Genomic DNA, 27,730 nt, shown 5'->3' with positions numbered 1-27,730 from the left:
CTCGGCTGTCCTGCAGGCAGCAGCTCGGGGGCTCCGGCTCCGGGCAAGCCGCGTGTCCTAGACGCAGAGTTTGAGGGCATAAAACTTGCTGTCAGGGAACACAGCTGCAACGTTGCCAGCCAAGCCTTCACCTAAGCTTTCACTCCTTCCACTTCATTAATAAAGGGGAAAAAAAAAAAAAGACGGGGCCCTGACATCAAAAAAATACAGACTGTGTATGTTAGAGCGGAGTTTCCTGTAACCACCTCTCTCCGGTTCCTTTTCATTCATTTTCTCCATTTTGTCAGTGTGGACCCAGGCAGGTCAAAGGTTTAAGCTTTTTTGGAAAGATTTGTTTCCAAAAAATAAAAATTGGCTAATCTTCACATTTTGTTACCTTCACACCAGACTGGGAAATACATGGTCAGAGCTTAGGGTTGTTTTCTTTCTTCTCTCTCTCCTTTTTTTTTTTTTTTTCTTAATGAAAGCATCTGGCATCTGTGACATGCTCTGACAGAAAAAGAAAAAAAAAAAGAAAAAGAAAAAAAACACATATATTTTGTAATGTGTTAAAAAGCATCGCTGGGCTGTGCAGCCCTGCAGCCCCCTGCCCTTCCTAGCTGGAAATCAGCCTGCACGCTGCAGCTTTAGAGCAAGGGGGATGCTGACGTGCAGCTGATCTGTGGGAGCAAAATTCATGTGTTAACAAGGCAAATCTCAGATTTTTGCCTGTTTTTGTCTTTTTTTATTTCTTTTTTTTTTTTTTTTTTTTTTTTTTCTGTTTTGTTGAGCCTGTTTCCCCCTGTTTTTGCCCTCGGGACTGCACCCATCTGGGATGGGGTCAGTTTCTGGGAGAGGTGGGCAGAGGGGGTGAGACTGTGCCAGGGCTGGAAAGGAGGTGGAAAAAAGAGGAAAGGCTCAAAGGTTCGGTCAAAAAGCATTTTGTGGTTGGACTGGAGAGGAGAAGGCAGAACGCAGCAGGGCTGCGTCTCCTGCACGCGCCAGTCCCAGCGGTGCCACCTCCCCCGGCTCCCGGCCAGCGCTGGAGCCTCGGCCGGCGGCGTCCCCTCCGTCCCCACTGCTCCCCGTGCCCCTCGCCTCATAATTACTGAATAAACGCGAGGGCTGTGTAGCCGCTGCCCGGTGATGATGCCATTTTCCTGGAAGCCGGCGCTGGGCGAGGAGCTGAGCGTTTAACCCCGCCAGAGGCAGCGGCCGGAGGTTTGTGGGCAGCTGCAGGAGGCTGCGCACCGGGAGCTGCCTCCGGCCCTGCGCCTCCTCTTCCTCCCCAGCGGCGGGGCCAAGTGCTCCGCTGGCCTCATGGGGATGTGTGTCCCCGTCCTTCCCTGTGGCTGGGACCCCCGTCTGCAGAACCGGCGTGTTTATGGGAGGCAGCAAGCACGTGGGAGGCATGGACGTGGCCAGCAGGGATGCAGGAGGAAGAAGAGGAGGAGGAAGGCTGGCAGAGGTCACCCCAACCTGCTCAGGGCCACCTGGGCTGCAGCCTGGGGCTGCCTCTTGGGACAAAACCGCACTGGCTGCAGGGGCTTCTGAAATCAGCCCCGATCCTCACCCTTGAGCGCTTCGCTCTCAGCTCTGTGTGAGCAGGCGGCAGCACACAGAAGAGGCAGAGTCTGGCAAACATGAGTCCACCTCATTCTGAAAGTTAATCGATGGCTTAAAAACTTTGCGGGTGCCAGGGCAGATGGTGGAGGCAGCGCTGCACAAGCAGCCCTGGGGAGCTGCCCCATCCGCGCTCACTTCATGGTCACATCCTGCTGGCCCCTGGCACATCTCCAGGATGTGAGCAGGAGAAAGAGGCCCCTGCCATGGGTAGGGCAGCTCCTGGCCACCCCCATACAGCCCTGTGGTCCATGGGGCAGCCCGGGGGGACCCAGGGGCCTTGCTCCTGGCAGCTGCGGCCCCTCTGCCACCAGCACGGGCTGCTGCTGCTCTTGGTGAACCCCCCGGGGCCAGAGGTTTTCTTCACGCAACCACCCCGTTGGTCGCTCCCTTTTCCCCTCACACGCCGTTAGGTAGGGCTCTGAATTCATTCCCTTCCCACCAGCACGAGCTGTAACATCTTTTCCTCTCTCCTCCTGCCTTTTTTTCTCCAGCTGTCCAGATCCACATCCTGAAAGCGGAAAAAAATGCCGACTGGTGGAAGTTCACGGTCAACATCATCTCCGTCTACAAACAAGGCAGCAACCGGATACGGCGCGGAGACCAGACCCTGTGGATCCACTCCAAGGACATAGCCTGCAAGTGCCCCAAAATCAAGCCCATGAAGAAGTACCTGCTGCTGGGCAACAACGAGGACTCTCCCGACCAGAGCGGCATCATTGCGGACAAAACCAGCCTGGTGATCCAGTGGCGGGATACGTGGGCCCGGCGGCTCAGGAAGTTCCAGCAGCGGGAGAAGAAGGGCAAGTGTAAGAAAGCCTAAAGGAGGAGAAGGCGATGGAGAGCGCGAGAGTGAGAGTCTGAGTGTGCATGCTGCTTTGTGTAGGGCTGGGGCGGGCAGGGCCGGCGCGGGGGAAAGCTGCGGCACCGTGTGCTGGGGGGCACGGCCGTGCCAGGCGGGCACCTCACATCCCAGGATAAAAAAGGAAAAAAGAAAACGACACAACAAACCACCAACGGCAAAATCACAGACGTGGCAATTAAACACCATCGTGAGAGGAGGGGGGACGCGGGTGTGTGGCGCTGCTGATGCTGCCCCTGGGTGGGAGGATCCGGAGACACCGAACTGCTTACAGCTGCTGACACCAGGCTGGGAACACCGAGGCTGCAAGAAACAAATCAACAGTGATGCTGGAGATGAGCTCCCCTCCCCAAAATACACACAGTGAGATGAGATCGAACCTAAGAAGAACCTCAGAAGAACCTAAGCAGAGGCTCAGCACTGAGGACCAGACGGTGCGGGTTGTGCCAGGGCTCGGCCTCGATGCTCCCCCACACTGCACGGCCTGGGGCAGGACGAGGTCTCCATGTGCTGATCCCACAGCACCAGGTCCCCCACCCATGGGCACCTGAGGCAGCGACTGCCACTTGGGTGCCCTGCTCCCCTCCTGGCCACAGGCTCCCACTCAAGGAGTTCATAACCCCAGGAAACACCCAGAAAAACAAACAAACAAAAAAATTGGCATCCCGTAGGTGCTCTGAAAAACCTCACCCCAGTGTAACCGCAGTCTCCAGCCATGGCCACCCCGATACCTTCATGGCCCTTCTGCTGCTGTCCTCAGGACATGCTGGGAGCTGAGCCCCCGGCTGGCAGCTGCTGAGCCTCAGCCCCCCAAAAGCACCCCAAAAAGCCCCCAAAAGCACCGTGGTGCTGCCCCCGCTCCCTCGGGAGCCACTGGCTGCCCCTGGCAGGTGCCCCCTGGGGATGCGGGGAGGCAGGACAGCGGTGCCAAGGCTCTGCCTGCCCCATGGGACTGGGTGCAAGGTCTGGCCCGCCGCAGGGCCCTGGGTTGCTCTTCCCCTTCCACAGGGCGAGAGGAGCTGATCAGCCCAGGGGGAATGCTGTTCCCAACATAACCTCTAACATCTGAAGCCAGGCAGTGGCCGCATCGTCTCCATCTCCCACCCCAGGGGCACCCAGGGGCAGGGTGCGGGCAGACGGGGTGCTGAGCCGCTCAGCACCCAGCCTGAGCCCCCGTGGCAGCAAGAGCCGGGGTGGAAAGGCGGGGAGGGCAGGCCAGGTACCTGGAGGAGAAGCAAACATTTAAGTTGCTCCGAAAAGCAAAACCTCCCTGATATTTTTCCTTTTAGGAAACTTGGAAACATCCATTTTATGACATTTTCCAGTGGTTTTGCCTTGTTTTATAGCAATTGACAATATTTATATAATGACATAAACTACCATAAAGCGAGGCAGCCATGTAAATAGGTGTAAAGGGGAGGGCTCCCAGGGAAGCCCCGGCCAGCGCCACGTGCTGGAGCCACGGCAGGGAGGGCGCGAGCTCCACAGAGCCCCCTCATTCGCACAGCCCCGCAGAAATGAACTGGGGTACCAGGAAATTCAGGGGCACCAAGCCAGCCACCCCACCAAGCCACAGCTGCCCCCTCCTTACTCCGGGCAGACTCGGCCTTCCTCACTTCAGGGCTCAAGGACAGGCAGCAGACTTGCAGCCGAGGGAACCCAAGCCACCAAGAAAGACAAAATCTGAGCTTTGGTGTCCAAATGGAGGCCTGAAGCCCCAAAGCCGGGCTGGATGCACTCCTCCAGCCGGCATCAGGGGATGCTTGGGGCAGCCTGGTCCCTGTTTAGCCAGGACGAGCCACAGGTGACCGCACTGCTCCCAACAGCCCCAAAGCAGCCGGATCCAGCCCCAAATCTCTTCTTCACCCGCACAGCGGGAAGGTGAGGTCAGGGGACTCGGGGCTGCCCACGCCACACACCCCGCACTCCCTCAGCCCCTTCCCAAGCCTGGCGAGCACCGGGTGCCCCCCAGCACCCCCCTGGGGATGAGCCCCAGCCCTTTCACTGCCGCTGGTGTTTGGGAGGCAGCGGGGGAAACGCCATGTGCCCGCTGCCTGCCAAGCCCAGCAGATCAGGAACGGGGCTTGCACAGGGTGAGAGCAGCTCGGGGACACCAAGCCCCTGTCCCCATCCCACTGCCAGCCTGCTCCGAGGTGGCTGCAGGAGTTCTGCGCTCACCAACAGTCGCTCCATCCATGCTCCCAGTAAGCCCGACCTGCTGGAGCAGCTGGTGCAACTGGTGTGCTTCCCCTCGGGATGCCCCAATTTCGGGGCGTCTGGGGATGCAGCAGCTCCCTGCAGCCTCCCCTGCTCCAGGACACATCCTGGGGACGGGGGACTTCGTCACTCAGCGGGGACCAGATCTCACTCCTAAGCATCACCGCCACGGCCAGGGGTGCAGCAGTCAGGGTGGGGAACGAGGAAACCCCACCATAACCCCCAGGAACCGCAGCGCCCACCCACTGCCTGCCCTGCACGCCCCACACCTCGGCCCCTGCAAACCGCCCCCGTCCCACGGCCAAGGCGGTGACAAAGAGCCGGGGGGGCACGAGCAGGGGCTGGGACAGGGCAAAGGGGCTGCGGCGCCTTCAGCGCAAGATCGGAAAGCAGCTGAAATGCCAAAACAATCATCACTCGACGGTAGCACCCGACAGGAGTCGTTTCGTCTCGTTTTTGTTCGTCTCGTCGTGTCCGTCCCCCCCGCACACCCGCTCCTCTCCGGTCACACAGACCTGTCACAAAACCTGTGTTCGTTGTTTTTTTTTTTGTTTGTTTTGGTTTTGTTTTATTTTTATTTTTGTTATTTCTGTTAATATCTTGAATTGTAAATGTTGTTTAGTTATGACCATTGCATACGGCTTTGGGCGATGTTTCTTTACAATGCATACTAATATATTATGGTTATTATATATGAATATATTTAATGACACGTGAAAAAGTTGTGGATTTTCTTATTGTTTTTCTGAATGATTTCTTTTTTTTTTTTCTTTGTCTGTTTCGTTAGATTGGCTGTAATTGATCCCGAAAGAGCTTGTAACTGTTCAGCACCCACGCGGTAGAACTAAAGTCAGAACCAGTTGAATAAACTCTTGTAAACCGAACCCATCTCCGTGCTCCTCTGCTTCCTCCCGCCCCAAGGGGCCCCGCTCTGCGCAGGGGCTGCTGAACCCCCCCCCGGCACCCCCAGTACCCCCGGGGGCAGCAGGGGTGCCGCGGGCTCACCAGGCACATGGGACCGGGTCCCTGGGGGTGCCTTTGGGTGCTGACACCTGCCGGACCCTCGTCCAGCACCAGGAGCAGGATCGGGGGCTAGGTGCGGGGATGGGGACAGGGACAGGGCTCTGGGGGGGCTGCCAGCCCGAGGGCCGTTCTCAGGGCCCCCCTTTGCTCCCCCAGCTACGGGATTTTGAGCCCCAGCAGCCGGAGTGCTGGCAGAGGGAGGGCGCAGTGGGAGCGAGGCAGCAAAATGCTTCCAGAGAGAAAAACTCGGGCAAAAGGTGCTGCAAACGGCAGAGGGGTCAGCCCGTGTGACCCACGCTCTCAGTGTCTCCGATAATTTATTAATTCGAAAACATCTCCGAGGTCAGAAATCTCAGATCTTTATTGCAGGGACAAATGGGTCAGCAGTGCCCTCAACTCCGCCCCGGGGCTCTCGGCGGCTTTGCAGAGGAGCAAATGGATTTCCCAGCCCCGCCGGCGATCCCCAGGGCTCAGCCTGGTCCCCGGCGAGCACCGCACTCGCGGCATCTGCAGCGGGGCGTTCAGCGCAGCTCCAGGAACGAGGGCACCCGAAAAGGCGCAACCGCAGCACCCGCTGCACCCCGCGGGCATGGGGCAACCCCAAGCACCACACACCCTGTGCCGGGACACCAGGGCAGGGGGGTGACAGCGGGGCAGTGACAACGCGACAGAACCCCACGACCCCGGCTTCCCAACCCCGCTGGCTCCGGGGCTGCCGCGAGCTGCTCCGCTGTTTCAGCCTTCCTTCTTTTGTGAAGCCAGGAGACAGAAAAGCGCTCCACGCACAGCAGAGCGCTGCCAAATCCACTTCTTTTTAATAAAGCTCCTCACCCACATGACACGTTAAATGTTACCTAAAGGGCAAACCTCAGAATCCCTTTGTTAGATGCTTCAGCAGAGCAATCCTCGTGTTCCCACCTTCCCCATGCACCAACAGAAAAATGTGTTTGAGGACAAAACAGACCAGAAAACATCTTTTTTAAAGCCTCTATCGACTCAAAGTCACTGTCCCATTGATCAGGATGAATTATGCATCCATTCTGCCCATCCTGGGAGTTTAAATAAAGCCTTAATTCCCTCTGTAAAGTGCAGTTTTAATCAGAAAGCCCAGTCCGCAGGCTTGTCGTGATGAACCGAGCTGTGCCGCTGCCAGCAGAGCCCAGCGGGGCAGGTTTGGCACCCAGCTGCCCCCCTGCCAGCACCGCGGGAGCGCACGGGTGCTGGAGACGTCTCCAAAGCTCCCTGCTGCTCCTTTCCAGCTGGGACAGCCTTGCTTAAAGCTCCATTTCTACTGAGATCAAGCAATAAACTAATCAAAAACCTGTTGTGTCCTTTTGGAAACCACAAGAAAGTAGAACTATTTTTTTTTTCCATCCCTCCTTTGAAGGTTGTAATATGAAGCATCTTTGCAAGGGAAAACAAGCAAAACAGAACAACCTGGACTGGACTTCTAAAGGACTTAAAGGATTTTCTCCAGCAAAGCACATGGAGATGTGTGAGGGACTCTGGTCCTTCGCACTAACAGGCACCGCTCCAAAATCTCACCTTGTGGGCAGAACAGATGCCGTTACCCACCTCGAAGCCCAACCCCAAATTTCCACCTGTTTGCAGAGCCCAGGAAGCCAGCGGGGCACACCCGGCCTTGCCCCAAGACCGGGAATCCCACTGGGGGCGCGGGTCTTCCCGGCAGCCCCTCACTCAGGAGGGGATTTTCAAAGCCCCCTGCCCGTGCCACGCTGCAGCTCCTGGGCTATTTCCTGCAGAGCTCCAAGCTCCACCTGCCCCGTGCTGGTCCCCGGAGCACAGGCAGGAAAGGGCGAAGTGCTGGGGCTTTTCAGCCCCCGGGAACAGTTCCTACCCGTTAGCAACAGACACGCATTTGGTGGGTGCTCGGCAGCTCTGTGAATCCGCTGCCTGCTTCCAGCAGAACCATCGCACGCTGCCCTTTCCAGGTCGGATCCTGGAGCCTCAGCTCCACCTGCAAGGATTTAATGAGAGCAGTTCTGCACTCAGACCTGCAGATCTGCACACACTTCCCAAGGGGTCAGTGCCCAAGCCCCAGCCAAAGGATGGGGAAACTGAGCAGGGAAGAGGGGGTGGCTTTGTGCCCCAGGGGGCTGCACAGTGCCAGCCCCACGTCCCCCCTCCCGGCGCAGCGCTGCACCCGCGGCACCTCTGGGTGCGGAGGGGAGGGCGGCAGGGGCAGCTCGGAGCCCCCAGAGCACATCTCTCACCACTGTGAGGGAGGACCCAGGGCTGGCAGTCATTACAGAGCCGCAGGATGTGTGCCGAGATACACGGAGCCACTTCTTTCCTTCTCAGAACCGGCTCTGAGGTGCTGGAAGTGTGAGTGAAATCACTCGCCCGTAACACGAGATGACAGGAAACGTTGAAACGCCAGGCAGATGAATTGTATATAAATGGATCAGCTTTTATTCAACAGTTATTGCTTGCTCTATCAATTCTGAAATCAAATTGGCGCATGTAACAAAATAATGATTTTTTTGGCCAGAAGTGAGCGTTCAATACTTCTTTTTCATTAGTTTTTAATAGGCAATCCTTCCCTTCAGTATTAACAGTGTGTGTAAAGTTATAAAAGAAAGAGGCAGATCTCAGCTGCTGAAATTAGTACGTTAATAGCAGCGCATCTCCTGCGGTCAGGCGGAGGCTGCCCCGAGCAAGGCAGAGCACGTGGAGAGCGCTCCTTCCCCATGAGCGCATTTTGGGCAAGGTTTTCCACGCTTACGCACCTGGTTGTGTTAAAGCCCTGCTGCTGTTTACATTTCTATCTGCAGAGATCAACACCGATAATTCTCCCCCAGCAGCCAAAGGCTGACTCACTCGTGGCCATTTCGGAGCAGCTCATCTGGGTTCCTGCGCTCGGGAGCAGCGCTTCCCCGCAGGGCTACGCCTGCCCTCACGCTCCCCATCCCGCTGCGAGCTACATGCATGCATTCCCTAAAACATGTATGCCTTGAAAAACAGTAAGAGTTTTCAGTCTGGAGAAAGGTATCAGAAAGCACAGGAGCTGCTGGTGTCCTCCCCAGCCTCACCTTCACAGCTGGCAGCACGTCAAAGCCCTTGGGACAAGTGGCCGCCCAGCAGAGCAGCAGAGGGCCAGGGAGCGTGCCAGCATCACCGCCTGCTTAGACGTGGAGGCACTGCCAGCTGCATCCTCCCAGAACGTGAAATCAAGGTAGGAAGAGTCCTTTTCAAGTTCAAACCCTCCAAACCAGGCAGCACTCTTCAGCTGTGCACCGAATGAAGGAACGGATGTCTGCCGGACACAGCTTCATTCTAACACTGTGGAGTTTATTGGAAACACATAAGGGCTTTGCACAAAGTTGGTCTCTTCTGTGGAGTCGTCCATGCTCAGCTGGTGAGCAGCAGCTCAAATGGGCCCCACATTCGCCTTACTTTGTTGGCCAGACAGCAACCACAGCAATTGCAATCAGCAGCAACACAATTACCACCAGCATTCCTGGAAAAGATGAAACAACACGTTAAGGTTGCTGCCTTCATCTTTTACAATTGGTCTTTTGCAATTAAACTCTTCCTCCCCGTCCTGCTCCCCCTCCCTGCTGAGACAGATTTTCCCCCAGGCTCACCGCATGAGAGCCCTTCCTCACCGCCCCGCCAGACCCTCGCACGCCGATCACCTGCACCGCAGCCCGAACCCGGCAGCCCCACTGGCAGAGCAGTTCCTCCCCAACTGACCCCCGAATTCAGTTTTCGCTGTGCCTGCGGAGTATCTTCCTACTTCAACATCTGCCTTGCAAAAATTAAGGGGCAGGTTTAACGCATTGCAAGCACAGTGAAGCTCTTCTACAATCCCTCTCCACCATCCCACTGGGGAAAGGATTATTCAGAAGGAAATCCAAATTGCATCAGGAAATTGTTTCCAATACAAACTACTCCCACATCCAGGCAGAACGATCTGCACAGCAGAAGCAGCGCGTTTGGGGACGCGTGTACCTGGCTTCAGAAAACAAACCCCAAGCAGCACGTGAAGGAGCCTGGCGGTGCTCTGCCCCCGCTCTGTGTGCCCAGCCCTCCCGGCTGATATTCTCACGACTAATTCAATCTCACCAATCCGCACGACTATTTATTAGCTCAGGCATCCAACGCTGCTCTGCAGAAGGCTGGCGTTAAGAGGGGCACGTTAGCAGCAGAGCAGTCGCCCAGGCAGGCTCCCCACAGCCCCAGCACAGAGCCGCTCGGTGCCCGTGGTACGGGGCTCGCCGCCTGGACACTGCCCTGCCACAGCCCAGAGGAAAGCCCTTCTGGGCAGCCGGGCTGGAGGGGACAGGCAGAAACGCTCTCCTGAAAGCAGACCGGGTGCCACCGCCTCCCAGGCACCAAGAGCCCCAAAAGTCAAGGCCTGGCACGGGCACGGCCCCCAGGGCAGCGGCGCTGCGCTTCCCCCGGGGCTGAGCTACCTTTTAGTTATCAGCTGTTTGTGCTGGTATCTGCTCGGCGCTGTCCTGCCAGAGCTGTGGGAATATGTTAGGGCTCCAAGAGCGGAAAAAATGTCCCTTCGCTTGGTCCGCTAACAGATGACTATTACTCAACCACTTACAATATTTACAAGTCCAGCTCATGGCAATTAAGAAAGGATGTATTAAAATAAACTCCTCTTTCCAAGCTGGAAAAGGATATTAGACATCGCTTTTTGTAAATAGTGTCATGTTTTCTGTGCAGAAACGGTTTCTGTGCCAGGGGTCCGTGATTTTTTTCCAGCGCAGCAGAGTTGCCACCACCACAACTCCTCCTCTTCTGCCCAGCTGCACGCGGGGGGGCAGCGAGCAGGGCACGGCCGCAGCGGGGACAGCCCACGGGCCGCACGGGGCCGCGTCCTCCTGCTGCAGCTACGGCCCCCGGGGACACCCTGCCTGTACACAGATGATGCTGCAGCACGGGCTACACCTGGATAACACTGCGTTAATCACACTGAACAAGGAATGGGCTCCTAAAAATGTTTGGCTGTTGCTGCTGCTTTCTGCCCCCGTCCAGCAGCGTGATCCAGGCGTGCAGGAACCAGCGGGGTGCTGGACCACGAGCGGGTGACTCGCTCCCACCCCCTGGCAGGGCTGAGGCGCCGGCATTCAGCTCAGGCGTAGCCCACCCACCACCTCCAACTCACCCATCAGCACAGCCTGCTGAATTAACACTGTGCAAACACCATCTCTACTTTTACTGCACTTCTAGTCTCCGTGCTTTTACATCTCAATGTGCATTTTGAGGTACTCAGCGAGGCTGGAAGCAAACAGCCTGCTTAAATAAGGAAGAAGCAAGATCTGATTAAGCTTCTGCGTTCACGTTCTCTGTTATGTTTTGCACTGGAGGGAAAAGTTTTAGAGGGTGCAAATCCTTTGTGCAGTTTCGGTGTAACAGTTTATGGACTTCAGCAATTAAGAGACAACCGAGATCGGTTTCTTGGAAAACACTCCATAGGTGTGAATTAGTAACGATACGGAGTAGAGTTAATGGGGCATAATTATTCTTTGACAACTCCCAAGAAAAACTCCACATAAACCAGAATTATTACACAGCAGGAACCAGGGAAGGTGGGGGACTAATAAAGTCTGGCTAATGGGCAGGGGCAGAATGAATAGGAAACTCGAGAGAATGGGTAGGGCACCAACAGCTGGACAGCAAAACGAAAGAAACTTCATCTTTTTCCTGGAAAGAGACTGGTACTAAAAACCTGGAGCCACTTTTCTCTTTCCAAAAGCAGTGGTCAAGTATTTACTCCCCACATGAGAGACGGGGAAGCAGAGATGGCACGTGTCAGCGCAGCGTAAATCAGAAACCAGCCAGCATTAAAGGCTTATCTGATCCTCACAGTATGCACAAGAAGAATAGGACAACGTAAATTGGCAATAGCATACAAATTTCAAAGTACCTCTTGCATGATAGAGACCAGATGTTACGCACATTGTATTTTTTCCTATACTACAGAATAACAGATTAGAAGGATCTGAGGCTTTAAACTTGGGTGTTTCACAGCGCGCAACATGCTTTCCTCCCCAAAACTGCAGATAGGACCTGACAGTAATTATGCATTCTGGGTTCCCTGCCTGCTTTGCCTTTCTTTGCTCAAGCCCCATGAAACACAAACAGTCCCCTCGACAAGAGCTCCTCAAAGGAAAGTTCACGAATCAAAGCCACCAACAAAGCCAACGGGAGTCGGAGAGCAGCGGCAGCAAGAACCAGCTCCCTGCACAAAGGAGAAGCGAGCAGCGACAGAAACACTCGGAAACGTGCTGCAGGGGAAGGTGAGGAGCGACGGCAGGAGCCTGGGCGCAGTCGTGGCCATGGGCTGGGGCAGTTGGAGGAGGCTCTCGAAGCTCCACGTGCTGCAGAGCTGGAGGCCGTGCCGTTGTTTCAGTGCAGAGGAGCGGCCCAGGGCTGCAGGACGCCAAATTCTCCTTCCCCTGCCCCTTCCTTGCTGCCCCCATGGCTGCCCGAGGCCCTTCCCGCGGCGCCGCAGGGGTTTGGGCACCCAGGGAATGAGTTTTCAGCCCCAGCTCGTGCTGTGTTTTCCAGGGGTTAACGATGGGCACGGATGCAGTCAATGGCCCAGGACCGTGCCGCAGGGCCCCAGCCGGGCAGGGGGAACGTCGGGGTGCCAAAATCCCTGCTGGGAACGGGACCACACTTACAGCCCGGGCACTCTGGTGTGCTGCCAGCTGTCCTCAGGGACCACAAACAGCACTCCGGCAGACGACAGCCCAGTTAAGTCATTTCATTTCCTCCCTTCCTCCCAACCCTGCCTGCCCCACAGCCGCGGGGGCGCAGAGCACATCCCTGCCCCCAGAGCCGGGCACCCACGGGGTGCAGGGCACAGGGCACCGCGGGGCACCCCGATGGGCTGGGGAGCAGCAGGACAGGGAAAAGCTGATGGTGCTGCCACCATGTCTGTAACCTCACAGGGTGCTTAATGAGCTTGTTTCCCTTTGCCAACTGCTGCGAACCCCGCACAGCCCCGACGGGTCGGCTTCCTCGGAGGACAGCGGGTGCCCACCACCTTGTGCTTGCCATTAACCACCCAGCATCTCCTGCCCCTCCTGCTGCCCCTTCAGACCGAGGCCGCTGAGCCTGACCGACCTGCAGGTTCGTTGGGGCATTTCTAATTCCCCCTGCTAACGACGGCTGGAGCCCGGCAGAAATTTCTGCCCAGGAGCACCGAGGAGGAGAGGAGCCCTCGCAGCACCCACACAAAGCAGCCAATTGTTGCTTGTCAGCTCGGCGCTCATGCCAGCTTTGTGACAAGGCAATATTTACTGTGAAATATCCACTTATTGTGCTGAATATAACTCCTGGGAATCTGAGCGTGTTTAGGATCTGGCAGGGATTCAAGTGCCTTTGCAAAGGCAGGCAGGAACTTTGTCATAAATACATCTTGTTTTGACAACTCCCTCTTGAATATGTGTCAAAAGATTTCTGGGCTGCCTCTATCAGCCTCTCGACGTACCATTAACGCCGCGGCGCTGCCCCGTTGGGTTTGCTGTGCTCCTGCAGGACTGTGCTGGGCTACAGCAACCCCAGCGAGGGTCTGCGGCGGCGACGGTCACTGCGAACGGGGCTGAGGCTCCGCTTCCACACACCCACACCGTTCTCTGGGGAGGGGGGATCACACCTGCCACATACTGACAAGGAGGGTGCAGGCAGGTGCCGCGGGGCTGTCAGGGGTCCCTCGGGGTCCCCAGCCCTGCTCTGCTGGACCCCAGCCCAGGGAAGGCAGCAGCAGGCACAAGGCAGCAGCGTCACGGTGCCGGCGCGGTGCTGCCTCGGGTACCAGCCCAGCTGGGGCTGGCGGTGGGAGCAGGCAACGTGGAACCGGGCAGGCACCAGGGAGCAGGTCCCGAATGTTTGAAGAAATGCTGGGAGAGTTTGTGACAGCAAGTGCAGAGCCAGTTTGCCTGTGATAGCTGAGGCTTGGACTCAGCGAGCAAGGAAATCTCTTCCAGTCCCTGCTGCTATAATTAGTGCAGCGAGGTCCTTATAAATAGGAGAAGTAAATATAAGCATATGCTAAGGGATGATGATTTCTCCTTTCCGCAGGGGTCTGTACCAGGGTTTCTCTTTCAAGTCCAAAGCAGAGAGCCCTGGCAGCAAGGCATTTCTCTCCCCCCCAGCCAGGGAGCAGGCAGAGTCACCTGGACAAGGACCTGGCCAACGCGACCCCTGCCTTTGTCACCCCCAAATCCCCCGGGACACCCTGAGACTCGGTGAGCAGCCGTGCGTTCAGTGAGCTGGACGGGTCCGTGGGCTCGGTGCTGCTCCCGGCTATCGGGCACATTCAGAAAGCGAACACGAACAGGCCTTGGCTGGTTGCTGGATGCTGAAATAAATACGATTTCAGCCCATTACAAAACCTTCTAAAGTATGTGTGTGTGCCCAAGTCAAGTGCCCTGACTTTAAAAGCTGAAAGGTTACATCCAGGTCTGGTTCAAGAAGGGTTAGCTCGCAGCTGGCAAACCTCAGCAAAAAACAAGGCACGCCTGTAGGAGATCTCCCTGTGCTCACTGCCTGCAGAGGGGAAAAGGGGAAAAAAGAGGGGAAAGCCACCCCGAGCCGGCTGTCTGCCCACGGGTGACTTTAGAGCATCCCCTAAGACCTGCTCCTTTGCCTGCTGGTGACTGTCTGTGGGAATGGGATTTTGCTTGGGATTTTCCGTATCATTTCCGTTGATTCGGGTGCAGTGTCACTCTCAGTAACGCTAAGCTCAGCGGTGGCGTCTTTTATAGATTCTATAGAAAATAATAAATAGCATGCTATGACTTTAAAGAGCCTGGTATAGCATTACATTATCTGGAAAAAGCTGCTTGCTTTATGCCAAGAAAGTTATATTCCCACCGAACTGTCTATGCAGAAGTTTATGAATAAGTCTTCTTTTATAAGTGACACGGAGCGCTAACTTATAAACACATCATAGCTGTTTTATAGGGTAGGAGAGAAGCGGGGAGAAGATGGAGTTTCAACAAGAGGCTGCAGAGGCAGGGCTGCTTTCTTTTTTTCTTCTTTTTTTAATGTCATGGTTTAAAAAAAAACAAAAAACAAAAAACAAAAAACACAAAACTTTATCTGCTTTTTCAGTAAGTTCATTTTAAGCTCGTGTTGCCAGATATATGGCAGAAACCCTGCCCAAATCTGTTCAAACCCTTGATTTTCAAGGCAACAGCGAACCAACTTGGAAGGCTGACGCAGAACCCGATGCACATACCTAAAGCACTAGTTTAACATGGCAAGCACCCGAAGAAATCCATCTTGCTGTCCTTTATGTTCCCTAAAAAAAGCCAAACACTTTCTCCCCCAAAAGCTATAAAAATCTTTCCCTCTAACGTTTTCCTCGTCTAAAGCGAGACGGGGCATTCAATTTGTATTGCATTAAGAACCACTTTAGCATAAATCCCCCACTATTAAGCTGGCTTGTATGTAAATACACTCCCTGATTCCTACACCTGCATCATTGAAACCCCCTCCCCGGAGGCCTGTTCTTTATTACTTCTGTGACAGCCAAACGTTTTCTAGGGCGATACACGTCTGCACAGCGCCGCGCTCGCACGTTATCCTCCGCCCCCGTCCACCCAAAGGAACCTGGCCCTTATTGCTTTTGACCTTCCTTTTCAACCGGTCTGACTTGAGAAATTTAACACTGCAATCGTACCTCTCAACTCTGACATCAAAATCATTGGCAATTCTCAAACAAATCAAGACCAGGCTCTGAGAACAGTTATTAAAGGCTCCCAACACCCATGTGTTTCATTGGGTCTACGGGAAAAAAAAAAAAAAAAGACACTTCTCAAAAAAGCCGAGCTCTTTGGAAATAACAACTATGGCATTATTAATTCCTTATTTGGAAGAAAGACAGACCTAGGTCATTCCTATGGAGGAGGAAAAAACTCAAGTTACTCCTCGTTCGGAGCTGTTTGTGCAGCAACAGGTTAACCTGCAGGAACGAGCTATCGGAGTGGGACGCACAGGCTCTGCCTCTCCGCGTTAACTCCTCAGGCCACGTTAGTTCACATAGGAAAAAACCTGCATTTTTGTGCTTTTTGCCACGTCAGGTTAGAGCTGTGCTTCTCTCGCGGCACGCAGACGGGTTTGTTATTGTTCCTGCGAGCCTTTGATCAGGGCCCGCACATACCTCACGTTACTGACAGCAATACCTGTTGGCAAACAACGTGTGGATAAACAACAGCGAGATGAAAACCACAATTGGGAAACAAATGTCAAATGCAGTCCCAGAAGCAACATGATGTGAGTTTAAATCCAGAACGTTTATTGCTTCAGTGATCAAATAATCCCTGGAGTTCAGGTCCCAAACCACATGCACAGCCCCACTGAATGAAAGGAAGTGAGATAAGTGTTTCTCTTAATCCATTATTGTTATACCTCAATTTGCTTCTTTTTTTAATCTATTTTTCAAATTACAAATGCATGCCAGATAGTATATTGAACGAGTTCCAAGTGCAATTGCAATGAAATCCCATATTCTTTCAAGAAAACGAGATATTTTGTAAAATCCCAACCTTAAATGAACTGCAATAGTTGGAGGAATGGCTCGAATGGATGCACTCGCAGCCTCCCGTCACTGCTCGTGTCTCCAGCATGGCCAGTACTCGGGCTGTGCTAACGAAATCCACTTTTGGCAGCAGTGAGGCGGCTTTGATCCAAGGGTTTAAGATGCCACATAAATATAAATTTGACGGCACACCTCTAAGTCTACTTAAGATACACAATTTATTAACCTCTTGCGTTAATCTGAGAACCAGACAAAAGAAGGGCAGTGGGAATAGAGGAAGGTTTCCTGAAGGAGTTAAGAAATACAGGGACATTTTACCTTCCGAGACACAAAACCTGAAGCTCAGGGAGAGGCAAGACATTTGTTTGGATTTGAAGACAAGTAGAGAGCACGGCAAGAACTGTAATAATCTGTAATTTCCAGGGAAAATTGCTGGAAAGGAAACACTGAGCTAAATGTGTATCTGCTTTTAAACAGCAAATGTTAGTTCACACAGGACAACCTAGGAGAAACAGCTCAAGGTACATTTGATACAGAATTGCTGAACCAGAGAGCACTGGAACAGTTTATACACGTGCCCCCGTAACACCTTCCTGCAAACCGTTCTGAAGATTTGGGAACAAAAATATTTACGGGACTCATCGCTGCATAAAGAGCAAATGGAAATTCACCACGAGGGAAAAGCTTCCACGAGTTACACGCCTTCCCCCAAGCCACCACCGCCTGCACCCTTCGCACCCGCTGCCGTAGCAAAGAACAGATCAGCTGTATTTGAGCAGCAATAGCGACCACGCAGCGATTTCTCTCTGAATTGGGTAACAATGCCGAACACAGAGGAAATGCCAGGCCCCCAGGGCACAGGCTGTCTTTTGGGGGAAATGAGTGCGGGGCCTCGCACCCATGCCCAGCCAACACGCACAATTAAGACCAGCGGTCTCCCCACCAGTCTCCCATTTGGTGTTTTCCTACACAGCGCCTATTTAACCCCAAGTCACACCTGGCAACCCCTGCTCATCCCTGCCCGATGCCTTTTGCTAGGGGAAACACCAGATGCGAGCATTCGGCTCCGTGCAGATCACCCAGATCCCAGCGAGGAAGAAAACTGGAAACATGCTCATGTTTTTTCCTTTTGTTCTTGCTCGAGTGACTTCACAGACTTTCCTTGCTTGTCCCCACACTGCTATTATCAAACTATTTCCAACCCCAAAGGTCATCGGCAGACATGGTTACTGCATTTTTTTGCATGTGGCTTATTTTTCTTCCTTTTTTTTTTTTAATTAAATAAGCACACGCTTTCCAATTTTCCCTTCTCCAAACTCTCTAGCATCCTTTCCCTTACATAAGCAACGCCAAGAAACAAGCTCAGCCGAGCACTGTGCTGCGTTTCTGGACAACCGTGTTACAACTTGGAACAGCACTTGTGAAAGTTTGAAAAACCCCAGCGTGCACTGAGTTTTCCCAGAAGAAAGGAAACAAAACAAGCCCAAACAGGACCAAAAAAGCTCTACAAATCCTCGTGTTTCAGACCAGGTTCACCCAAGTGAGCCCGACCAAGCCGCAGGTGTCACCTGAACTCTTGCCTTTTGGCATAAGCTGTGCAAAAGGCAGCAGGGAAAGGTGAGAAAGCGCGGATTGAAGTGGAACATCCCCTGCTCCAGGTTCACCAGGAGTTACTCTCCCCCTGCCACTGAGGGCAGGGAGGAACAGAAGCAGCGTTTGGCACGGACCCCAGCTTCACAAACCGTGGAGGTGCGAACAGCCGGCGCTGCGGGGCGGCCAGGTCGGGCTTTCCAGGCAGGAAGGCAAGGACCAGCGAAACCCAAAGGCCACGTGCCCCCAGGTGGCCCTTCGGCGGCACGGGTCTCGGAGGTTTGCACCAGCTGCCTCGCATTCGAGGCTTAGAAAGCTCGAGAGATTTACCAACCTGCAAGGCCAGCAGGGCCGAGCTGGGTTAAATCCTGGAGACGCGGCACTCGCCGCCTCCTGCGGTGCCCTCGTGGCTCGCTCTCCTGCTCGCATCCCCGCGGCCGTGCGCCTTCCATCGCAGCTCCCAGCCGGCGAGGGGCCGCAGCCCAGCTGGCAGGCTCGGGGGGCTTCTCCTGAAAGGAATTCTGCCAGGCAGCCGCCCACCCCACAGCCGCTACCTGGGGCAAGCGGGACGGCAGGAGACATGACAGATGATCCCAGCGGGGGGCTCTTGTTCCCCCACTACTTTCTCCAGTAAAAACAAATGGAAAAAAAAATAAATAAATAAAATGAAAGGACTGCTCTGCTGGCCTGGCACAGAAGGGGACATCTGCCCGTGTCCATCTGCCATCATCCTGACACCCCAGGCTTTGTTTTTGGTAGGGTCACTTCTCCAGCATTATAGCTCCCTGAACCGGCTCACCAGGACACCGGTGCCAGGACAAGGAAAAAGATGGGAGCGTGGGGAGAGGGAGCAGGTAACCACCAGATCTGCTTAGACGCATCAGTAAATCACCCCATTAGGCTCTGAAATCACTTGAGAATGTATTATCTTTTGCCTCTTCCTTTGTTTTTCACTCGAACAAATGCTGGGACTACTCAGTCACCAGTGAGATGGATATATTACAGTGCCAGAATGCTTCTGAAATGTTTAACACATCAACAACTAGAACTACACAAGAAAAAAAAACAATCAGTAAAATTAAAAAATCACAGCTCAGGTCAGTCAAACGAGTGGAATAAACTGCAGAAACAAAACTGCAGTTTTACGGGTCTAACCGAACCTGCAAGAGGAACTTTACTAGGAAGACGTTGATCAAGGATAATAAGTCATAGCACAAAAAAAAAATCATATACTATTCATACCAAGTCATTTAAGGTCAGATTAAGTGTTCTTGAAGTCTGGTCCATGTGTCTTTTATTTAAGAGTGCCCTAGTTGCACAGGAATTGTAAGAACTTTTGAAAATGGGATGCTGGCTCCTAAGTCACTTGGATACTTAACTGCGTGGTCAGGAGGGTTGAGATTTACATACAAATTGCAAAGCTTCTAAATGGCTTCCTCAGAGCAAAAAACGGGGGTGGAAATGAGAGAATATTTAATGATTAGTTCCTTATGGGTCCGGCATTCTTGAAGCATATTTCTTGCAGTCCCTGGAACACTCCTGCATTCTTGATTGCAAAATGGCAATAAGTGATTTCCTTTAAAAGCCTTGTCTTTTATTGGAATACTAAAAATACCCCACTAGCCCCACTCCACTCCACTCTCTCTCTTTCCTGGACAGGCACCATCAACCCTGATGTATTCTATTTTGAAGACGGCAATAAACATTTCAGCATGGTCTGTTCAATCCCACTTCATAATAGATCTTGCATTTCCAGTGGAGCCCCTACTAGCACCATAAATCATCTTTACACAGACTTAAGTATGAGAAACTCCAGCTCAAAGGCAGCATGGAGTTTTTTCTGTTAAAAAAATTGAAAATGGGTACAAAACAGTCAAGAATGAAATGACTGACAGGTTTAAACGGGAACCTACTGAGATGACCCTACAACACAGGGCTGTTGCAATGGTTAACAAACCTGCAGCGTGCAGCTCTGCTCTGGGGGGTGAAGTTCAGAAAAAAATATCTCCACATCCATTACATCTGAACAAATACAGGTTTCAAATCTGGGATACTCTGGCTGTTGCTTATTTAAAAAGCCACAGATGAAGACTAATTACATACTGTGTCTGAACTGGTTACACACATCTAACACTCTTTTTTTCCCTTCTATATTGACTTAAAGTCTGAACTGCTTCACTCATAATGTCTCTCTCCATCTGCTACAGACCTTGGAGAAGAGCTCAAACAGATAATTTCAGGTACATGACAAGATGACTGCTGCATAAGCCACTGTTTTATCATTAATGTTCTTGGCTGAGGCAAGGAGCTTCTCCAGTAAAAGCGGTTGTGCAATGACGTTCAAGAAGTGAGACCAGCTAAGTGCAGGATGTAATCAGCCATCCTAAGCCTTCAACATCAAAGTCTGTATGTAGTCAAGAGCCAGAAGAGACATAATTCAGAATGCTAACGCAGGCTCCACACACAACTCAGCGGTGGATGATGAAAAGGGTTTCCTGAGTGTCAGTCTGCCCTCTGGGAGGTTTGGCTGGGCAAGGTTATCGAGTGGCTCCCAAGCCAGCCCAGCAGTGTCAGTCCTCATCAGCCCCATCACGAGGACTTCTTTCCACATTACAGGACTCTGCTGGGAAACCTGATCTCACCAAACAGTCTTGGTCACATTGCAACTGCTACAGCAACTGCCCTCGGCTCACTCCACAGACTATGCGCAGCGCAGGAGCTGCAGGATGGTGCCCTGTGGATTGGAACAAATACATGCTGTAGCTTCCACCTCAGCAAAAGTTTAATTAAGGTAGATTTTTTTTTTCTACTTTTAGAGTCACAGAGAGAAATAAACCATTTTTTTATAGCAAACTAGGTTTTGATCATGCTTGTGGCTGGACAGTCTCGCTACCTGCCTGCTGCTGTCATATGGACGGTAAGCCCTCTGCTCTGCACAACAGTTAGCAACAGGTTTGCTTGGCATCAGCTTCTCCTTCTTGGATAAATCTGACTTCACTGAGCCCTTCCCCATCTGCAGGGGGTCACAAACAGGAGCATCTGCATAAAGAAACCGCACCTATTTTCTTTTCTGTTGACACAGTTCATGAATTTGAGCTGGGTGAATCTAGCTCTCAAACAGCAAGATCTGGTGACCACAGCAAGGAGATGCTCTTCCGACACCAAAGAGAACAAAATGAGTCATAAATCATAAAACCATCAGGTCGAAAAGGACCACGGGTTTCCAGCACAACCCGTTGCTCAAAGCAGGGTCAGCACCAGGCTCAGACCAGGCTGCTCAGAGCTCTGTCAATTTGAGGCCTGAAAACCTCCGAGGACGCACCACTGCTCATGGAGCACACGCTGGATTCTCTCTGGATGATGCCAAACCAGATGTGCTCATTTTCACCAATATCCTGTGCTACTCAGAAAAGTTACTCATCGAACCACTAAAACTGCTCCAGGAAGAACAGCACAGCAGAGACAAGACAAAAAGGTAGTGCTGAAATGCAGCTCAAATGCAATGCTGAGAAAAAAAGCCCCAAACCCTTGACATCTTTCAGTCTGGCTCTTTCAACTTTTAAGAAAATTCTTAGATGAGACTGCATTATTTTAAAGTCAATAGCAATTCGGAAAAATAAAGTGTTTCGCCCTAGTTTCTGCAGAAGTGAATCAGCCCGCATGTAAAATTTTTGAAAGAGATATAGCTGTTTTTTGTTGAGGAAAGTGTTTTAACAATTCAAAGAACAAGCCTTCTTTTAGAAACTTGCTCAACCTTTGGCCATCCAACTTAATCACCATACAAAACTGCAGAAACCAGTAACCAAATACTTCTTATTAATACAATTTACAGCTGCGAACAACTATAAGAACCTTCTAAAAATGCCAAGGGAAACAGGCTGGGAGAAACAATCCCTCACAAACAACGGAGCCAATAAATACAGGACTGTGATAAGAAATTAGATTTGACTTGCATAATCGCTTCTAAAAGTTTTTGGTAAATGAAGTCTGAAGAGCAGAAGGCTGATAAAATAACATAGTTCAGTAGCAATGAGAAAGTTTCATGCCGATGAAGTACGGAATTCAATCCTTGCTGAATTCTTGAAATCATTTAGATGTTAACAGAAGTTCCTTCTCCAAAAAAAGAAGGAAAGGCATCTCTTAAAGCCCACACACACAGATCTTTGACTGCTATATGCTAGTGTACGATATAAAACTATTTTGGTTTTGGAAGACTGCATTGTCTCCTGTGTCAGGACGGCTATTTTTTAAATTTAATATTTTAATTTCTGTCGTGGGCAGAGCCAAATCTGTACAGTCTATCTAAGTGCAGGACAAAAGGTTCTCTCACGTTTTGAAAAAAAAAGAAGAAAAAAGGGAGAAAACCACAATATCATTTCATCTTAGTATCTTCCTAAAACCTGAGAAGTTTATACTCTTAGCTCCAGTTCTCTTCCTTTGCCTTCCCACATGACAACTATAAGCTGCCACAGCAGCTCTACAGTAAATGTCTTTAAGGAAATAATGAAATAATTGCTCTCAAAACAACGGGCAGAGGAAAAAAACTGCCGGGGTGATGTGAGCAATGCAGGGCTGACATGGCCATGCCCGGTGCAGCGGGTGCTATGGGCTGCTGCAGGGCAGCCTGGCGGAGGTTTTTGCTCGTGGTAGAGACAGGCAGCAAAACCAGAAGAGAACCTGCACAAGGCACAACGGTTTTATTCTCATGTATTTTGCACCATTTGGTTCTGTTGGAGAATGTTTCTCTTTTCAAGCTCTTTAAGGTATTACTAGTTACACGTGGGGTTTGACACAGAGAAAAAATGAAGAAAAATAGGTCTGCATGAGGAATGTACGCCTGATATCAAACAATCAACAAGGACAAAAATACTCCAGAGCAAAAAGTTGCCTGATTTACTCAATTTTTTATTTTCCTTAAGACTAATCCTCTGAATCTACAGAGCTGATTCCCCTCACACTTCTAGAAGGAGAAAAAATCCACACTGCAAAGAGGCACATAAATAACTGGGATCATTTGTCTGAACCCTGCTGCTGCCCCGACAGAGGGACACTCCATATGCTTTTGCAATAGCGCTGTTTTGATAGTATTACCAGGAGTGTCCCTTATTAATCATGTTGCCACTAAAATTCTCTCTAGAGTATTTGCTGATTCTCTACTTTTCCAAACTGTTTCACTTTCCTCTTAATTTATGAAAAGTTCACTGAAGATGACCATGTTGAAAGCTGATCTCTGCTACTAAAAACTGGGGAAAAAAAGGGGAATATAAAAATAATAATAAAATCACCTTTAACCATGAATTTTCTTTTATTTACTCCTTTCCAAAGAAATCCCCCCACCCCAACATGACAGTTTTAGCTTTTGCTACATTTCTGTGAAATTGTTGTGAAGCCCGAGATATTGCAAGTTAAGGTGTCATTAACATTCAAGAAACACTTCCCTGGATGTTACTGTTTGAGTCAGGATCATTGGAAGAAATTTGGTATTGGCTCAGTCCTTCAACCTGCTGAAATCAATGAGCTTATTTGAGCCTGTAAAGTGTTCTTAAAGGCACGCTTAAGTGCTCTGCTGGATGAAGAACAAAGAACTTGGCACCCCGCAGACCCGAACCCTGCTGAGGTGCGAGGCATTTCCAAACATTTCTAATTAACTAAAAGAATCCACAATTAAGAAAGTCGCAGCGGCTTGGTTGACAGAATAAAGGCAGCATTCTGCAAAGCATCCCGTGTCCCCGCTGCAGCGGCATTCACCCTTGTACGAAACCGGGCAAGGGCGAGCAGAAAGAGGCCTCGAAAGGGCCTTTGGCACGGGTCGCGGCATGGCAGGGCCCGGGCATCCTCTGGCACGGGTCAGCCGCAGCCAGGCCTCGCGATGCCGCTGCTTGGAGGCCAGGAGGGCTGCCGGGGGGCACGGCCCAGCAGTCTGCCATCAGCACAGCCCTCGGCCTCCACAGAAGGGGCCGCGCTGCCACCGTCTCGGCCGGCCCGCTGGTGCCACAGGGCAGTTGGCTTCACCGGGAAGCTCCGCTCGCTGCGAGCGTCTGCCATCCCCGGCTGCTGGTGCCAGGCGGAGGAGGTGGGCCTGAAGGGACCCTCAGCTGCCTCTGCAGGGCAGAGGGAAGCGTGAGCTGGCAGAGCTGCAGGCAGGGGAAGCGAGGCCCAGGGCTCTGCTCGGGTCACCAGGAGGATCGCTGGTCTGAAGGCCCCGCGCTCTGCGCTGCTCCGAGGACTCTCCTCTCTGCAAAACTTAAACCGAGTGGTCCAATTCTGCTAAAATTACACTTTTAAGCCAACTGTACCTATCCGAATCAGAAAACAAATAGGCCTTCTAATGCATTTTCATAAAGGGACATCTCAGACTGCACCACGGGTTTCTTTCTTCTTTTCAGCCAGAGTTGGGAAACTCAGGCTAGCTCAGTGCTAAGAGGGGCATGAACATCAACATCTACCCTGAGCCTTGCGGCAGCCCTGGGTTTGAGGACAGAGTGTGGCTTAAGGAAACTAATGCTGACACAGAAAGCACTCACTGATCTCCATTAGCATCAGTGTGCACGTTCCTGCACCCGTGGAGGTGTGAGGGTATCTGATGGCTTCATCTCCCAGCTGAAGAGAAAACCTACACTTTGACTCCTGTGTAGGGTCACCTGGTAGAGCCATGCGTGGGTACTTCTAAAATAAGAGGGCTTTTTAATTATTATTTTTAAGATTTCATCAAACCCTGCCTCAATCACTCAGAAAGTTTCAGGCTGCACACACTGTGCTGTACTAGAAATAAGGCTGTCTGCAGACAGTTAATGTAATGCGTATTAGGTGCAAACCACTGGGGCTGCAGTAAGATGCTTGGCAGCATTTGATCTCAAGCAAGACACAGAACATGACGGTAATTTAAATAAAGCCTGTACAGTTTATCCAGAGCTTCCTATCCCTTCGTTCCCACCGCATTCTCTCTGTCTCTCTTCTCCATTCTCGCTGTGAGCTAGCAAAAGCTGAGCACATGCTGTGGAGCCTATCTTGAACCAGCAATTTTACTCACCATGTATGGCTTTAGGAGGCAAATTAAAAACAGAAATGAAGGGCTGCTTAACGTTTCATTTTTTAGCACAATAAAGTTTTGGTGTAAAGTGACCCTAATAAAATTTATGATGGGACATCCTTAGTTTCTTTTCAAATGAAGGCTTGGATGTAGCAATTAGTTCGCTTGCTAGCAATCATATTTATTTATTTATTTATTTATTTATGTTATTCACTGGGGTTTAAAAGACTTTGAGAGGAGATTTTAAGAATGATCAACTGCCAAGAAACATCTCCCATTTAGCTGCCTTGGTCATAAGTCAGTAGCTGACATTAGCACAGCAGATTCTATCTGCAAATCCAATAATCCTAGAACTACCAAACATAATTTTCCCCCGAGATTACTTTTGGTGGGGAAGAACATCCTTTGTGAGGCAAAACATTTTTTTAGCATTTTAGCTATCAAAACACATGGCGCAGCTATAGTACTCCCCATAAAATCCATTTTTCAGCTCCCTTCCTCGCTCAGCTTGCCAGTGAACATGGGAAACCATTAACTCAAGCTGCTACAATTAACTCCCAGCATCTTCTTCAAAGTCTCAGACAATCCCGAGCTACTTGTCATGCAAACAACCTGTGAGATTCATTCTCCTTGCAAGGCAAAAGGAGGGGTAAATTACTGAGTTAAGTAGATTACTGGGGAAGGAGTCACACTCAGCAGCCTTATGAGATGATTATACCCTGGGAAATTCATACGCCAAATCCCCAGGCCCTGATAGTGCACATTCATTACCAGTTTCAGGATAAACCGCAATCAAGAACCTTCTTGGCAGCATGAAATATTCCTTTTCCAATGAACTTTCATTTAGCTACCCAAAAAGAACATCATGTTTAAAATTTTAAATAAAAATATCTCACAGCAGCATTTAGCAATTTAGCACTGACTTCATTTTGTTTTTTCTTTTTTTTTTCTCTCAGAGATGGGCCAGCATTTTGGAAGCAATGATGCTACCAGTACCACCATCAGCATAAAGGCTAAAAAAGTAATGTTCTTGCTCCGTGGGTGTGTGTGCGCACAGTACTGCCAGCAACAGAACCCAGGGACTTCAGAGGGGTGTTTGCAAATAAGACAGAGAGCAGCAGTTATCTGTCATGTGTGTTTAATAAATCCAGCCCAACAGAGCAGCTTTTTCAATCCAAAAGAGAAAAAAAAATAGATTTGCGGCAAGAAAGCCAGCTGCTCCAAGAGCAATGGGAAACAGCCCGTGCGATACACAGGAAGCTGCAGGAATGAGTTAAGGTTACAAGTTCCCCAATTAGTGTCCATTTGCCCCCACAGCAGATGGGTGATGCCTGTGATCTCTGCACTTCACCGAAAGTACTTGGACTAAAGTTAGGGAAATTCGGTGCCCACAGTACTGGATAAGGGGCATCAAGCCTTTTTTCCCCCACTGATGGCTTTTTGTGCCGAGCACTGCTGGTAGGGGCAAGTTCAGGGAGAGGCTGCTCCACAGATGTTCCAGACTTTGCTTTATAACACACTTCATTTTCTTTTTAAAAGACTTCTATACAGTATTATTCAGCAACCCTCCATTATCTAAAGAATTACGAATTCCCTATTTTCTTGATCTATATAAAGCAAAGGGCGTAACCCCATCAAGCTCGAGAAGGTGAGAGTTTGCAGTGAGTTCTCCCTCCCACCTGGGGTATTTTTACCAAAGGCATGTCTTTAAAAATAGCTCTCAGAGAAAGTCTCTTATGCAAGAAGTTAGGCAGTTCAGGACTGCTGAACTGCAGTCTAGTTTGATCCAAGGGAACTCCACCATAAGAGACTATTTCATGCCCTGCTATCTCAGAGAAGGCAGGTATAAGGGAAAAAACAACAGAGGGAAGTAGGTGATCAACCTGATGAAGAGGGCTCCTCTCAGAAAGCTGCGAGAGGTGCAGAGGCTGAAAGCAAGGGAAGCACACGGATCTACCAGCAGTGCTGTGGCACCTGGGAACCACCTCAAAGAACACTGGGTTTGCCAAACCACCAGAGGAGACCTACTCCATCGCTGCAGTGGGCAGCTCAAGTCATCTCGGCACGGTGGGGAGCCCACGAGTGGCCTCTGCGAAGCAGGGAAGCTCTCGAGAGCATCAGCCACGTCCACCCATCTGTGGGTAAACGCCAGCTGGTAACGCAGCGTTCACCAAGCCCTGGGAAGAGCAGAGGCATCACCCTGCTGCGAGGCATTCCCAGCTCATCTGGCCACAGCACGGCAAACTCTGCATCGTGTCCCCAAATCCTGCAGCTGAGCTCTGGCTCCTGCAGCACCTCAATAAGGAGCAGCACCGAGCTGGGCCGAGCAGGCTGGCAGTGCCGGTGCTCCAGGCAGGCACAGGAGAGCCGTGGCTGGACCCAGCCAAGCCGTGGTAACTCAGGTAGGGATAGCAGCAGCATCCTGATCCACAGTGTGGGTACATTAAGGAGCTACTGAGACGGGTCAGCTCCTGCAGGATGGAGCCTGGCAGCAAAGGAGAGCGATTCCCTGCAGCAACCGTGACACCGTTACTCCCAGTTCCTCCCTTCATCCCTCATGGCCGCAAGGTTTTTTTTTAGCTCTCACCTTCCAAGAACCTTGGCAGAAGAGCACAAACCCTATAGGGAAAGCACAACCGGCCACGTGAGCCTACAAAGATGGGAAGCCTGCCTAGAAATAACACATTTCCTGCCTTCCTGACACCCCATTTCTTTCTCAACTAATGCTGAATGAAGGCTTTAAAAGGAGAAGGGGGTCCTCCCCACTATCTCAGAATGACGGAGCCAATTCGGTGTCTCAGGTGAGCTAGACCACCACTAAAACCAGCCACTGAGCAGAACTGAGCCAAAAGTACCCCTTACCTCACGCTCGGTC

At 51.4% G+C, this 27,730-nt stretch overlaps 2 protein-coding genes across 2 annotated transcripts in view; one reads left to right on the top strand and one right to left on the bottom strand.

The window, feature by feature from the left end:
* Positions 1 to 2,453, top strand: part of NTN1 (netrin 1) — a gene marked incomplete at its 5' end in the record, with an annotated part of 81,810 nt that extends 79,357 nt beyond the window's left edge. Inside the window, one exon of the mRNA XM_084298374.1 lies at positions 2,097 to 2,453. Coding sequence (XP_084154500.1) covers positions 2,097 to 2,425 — 329 coding nt within the window. The 3' untranslated portion in view covers positions 2,426 to 2,453. The remainder of the gene's footprint in view (positions 1 to 2,096) is intronic.
* A 5,661-nt stretch (positions 2,454 to 8,114) lies between these two features.
* STX8 (syntaxin 8) overlaps positions 8,115 to 27,730 on the bottom strand; it is a 96,516-nt gene continuing 76,900 nt past the window's right edge. The window contains exon 8 of the mRNA XM_084298234.1: positions 8,115 to 9,185. Coding sequence (XP_084154360.1) covers positions 9,118 to 9,185 — 68 coding nt within the window. The 3' untranslated portion in view covers positions 8,115 to 9,117. The remainder of the gene's footprint in view (positions 9,186 to 27,730) is intronic.

The sequence above is a fragment of the Netta rufina genome (assembly GCF_964035555.1).
Source record: "Netta rufina genome assembly, chromosome: 19".
NCBI classification, from domain to species: Eukaryota; Metazoa; Chordata; class Aves; order Anseriformes; family Anatidae; genus Netta; species Netta rufina.
The sequence above is the reverse complement of the archived record's forward strand: the minus strand, read 5'-3'. Positions and strand labels throughout refer to the sequence as shown.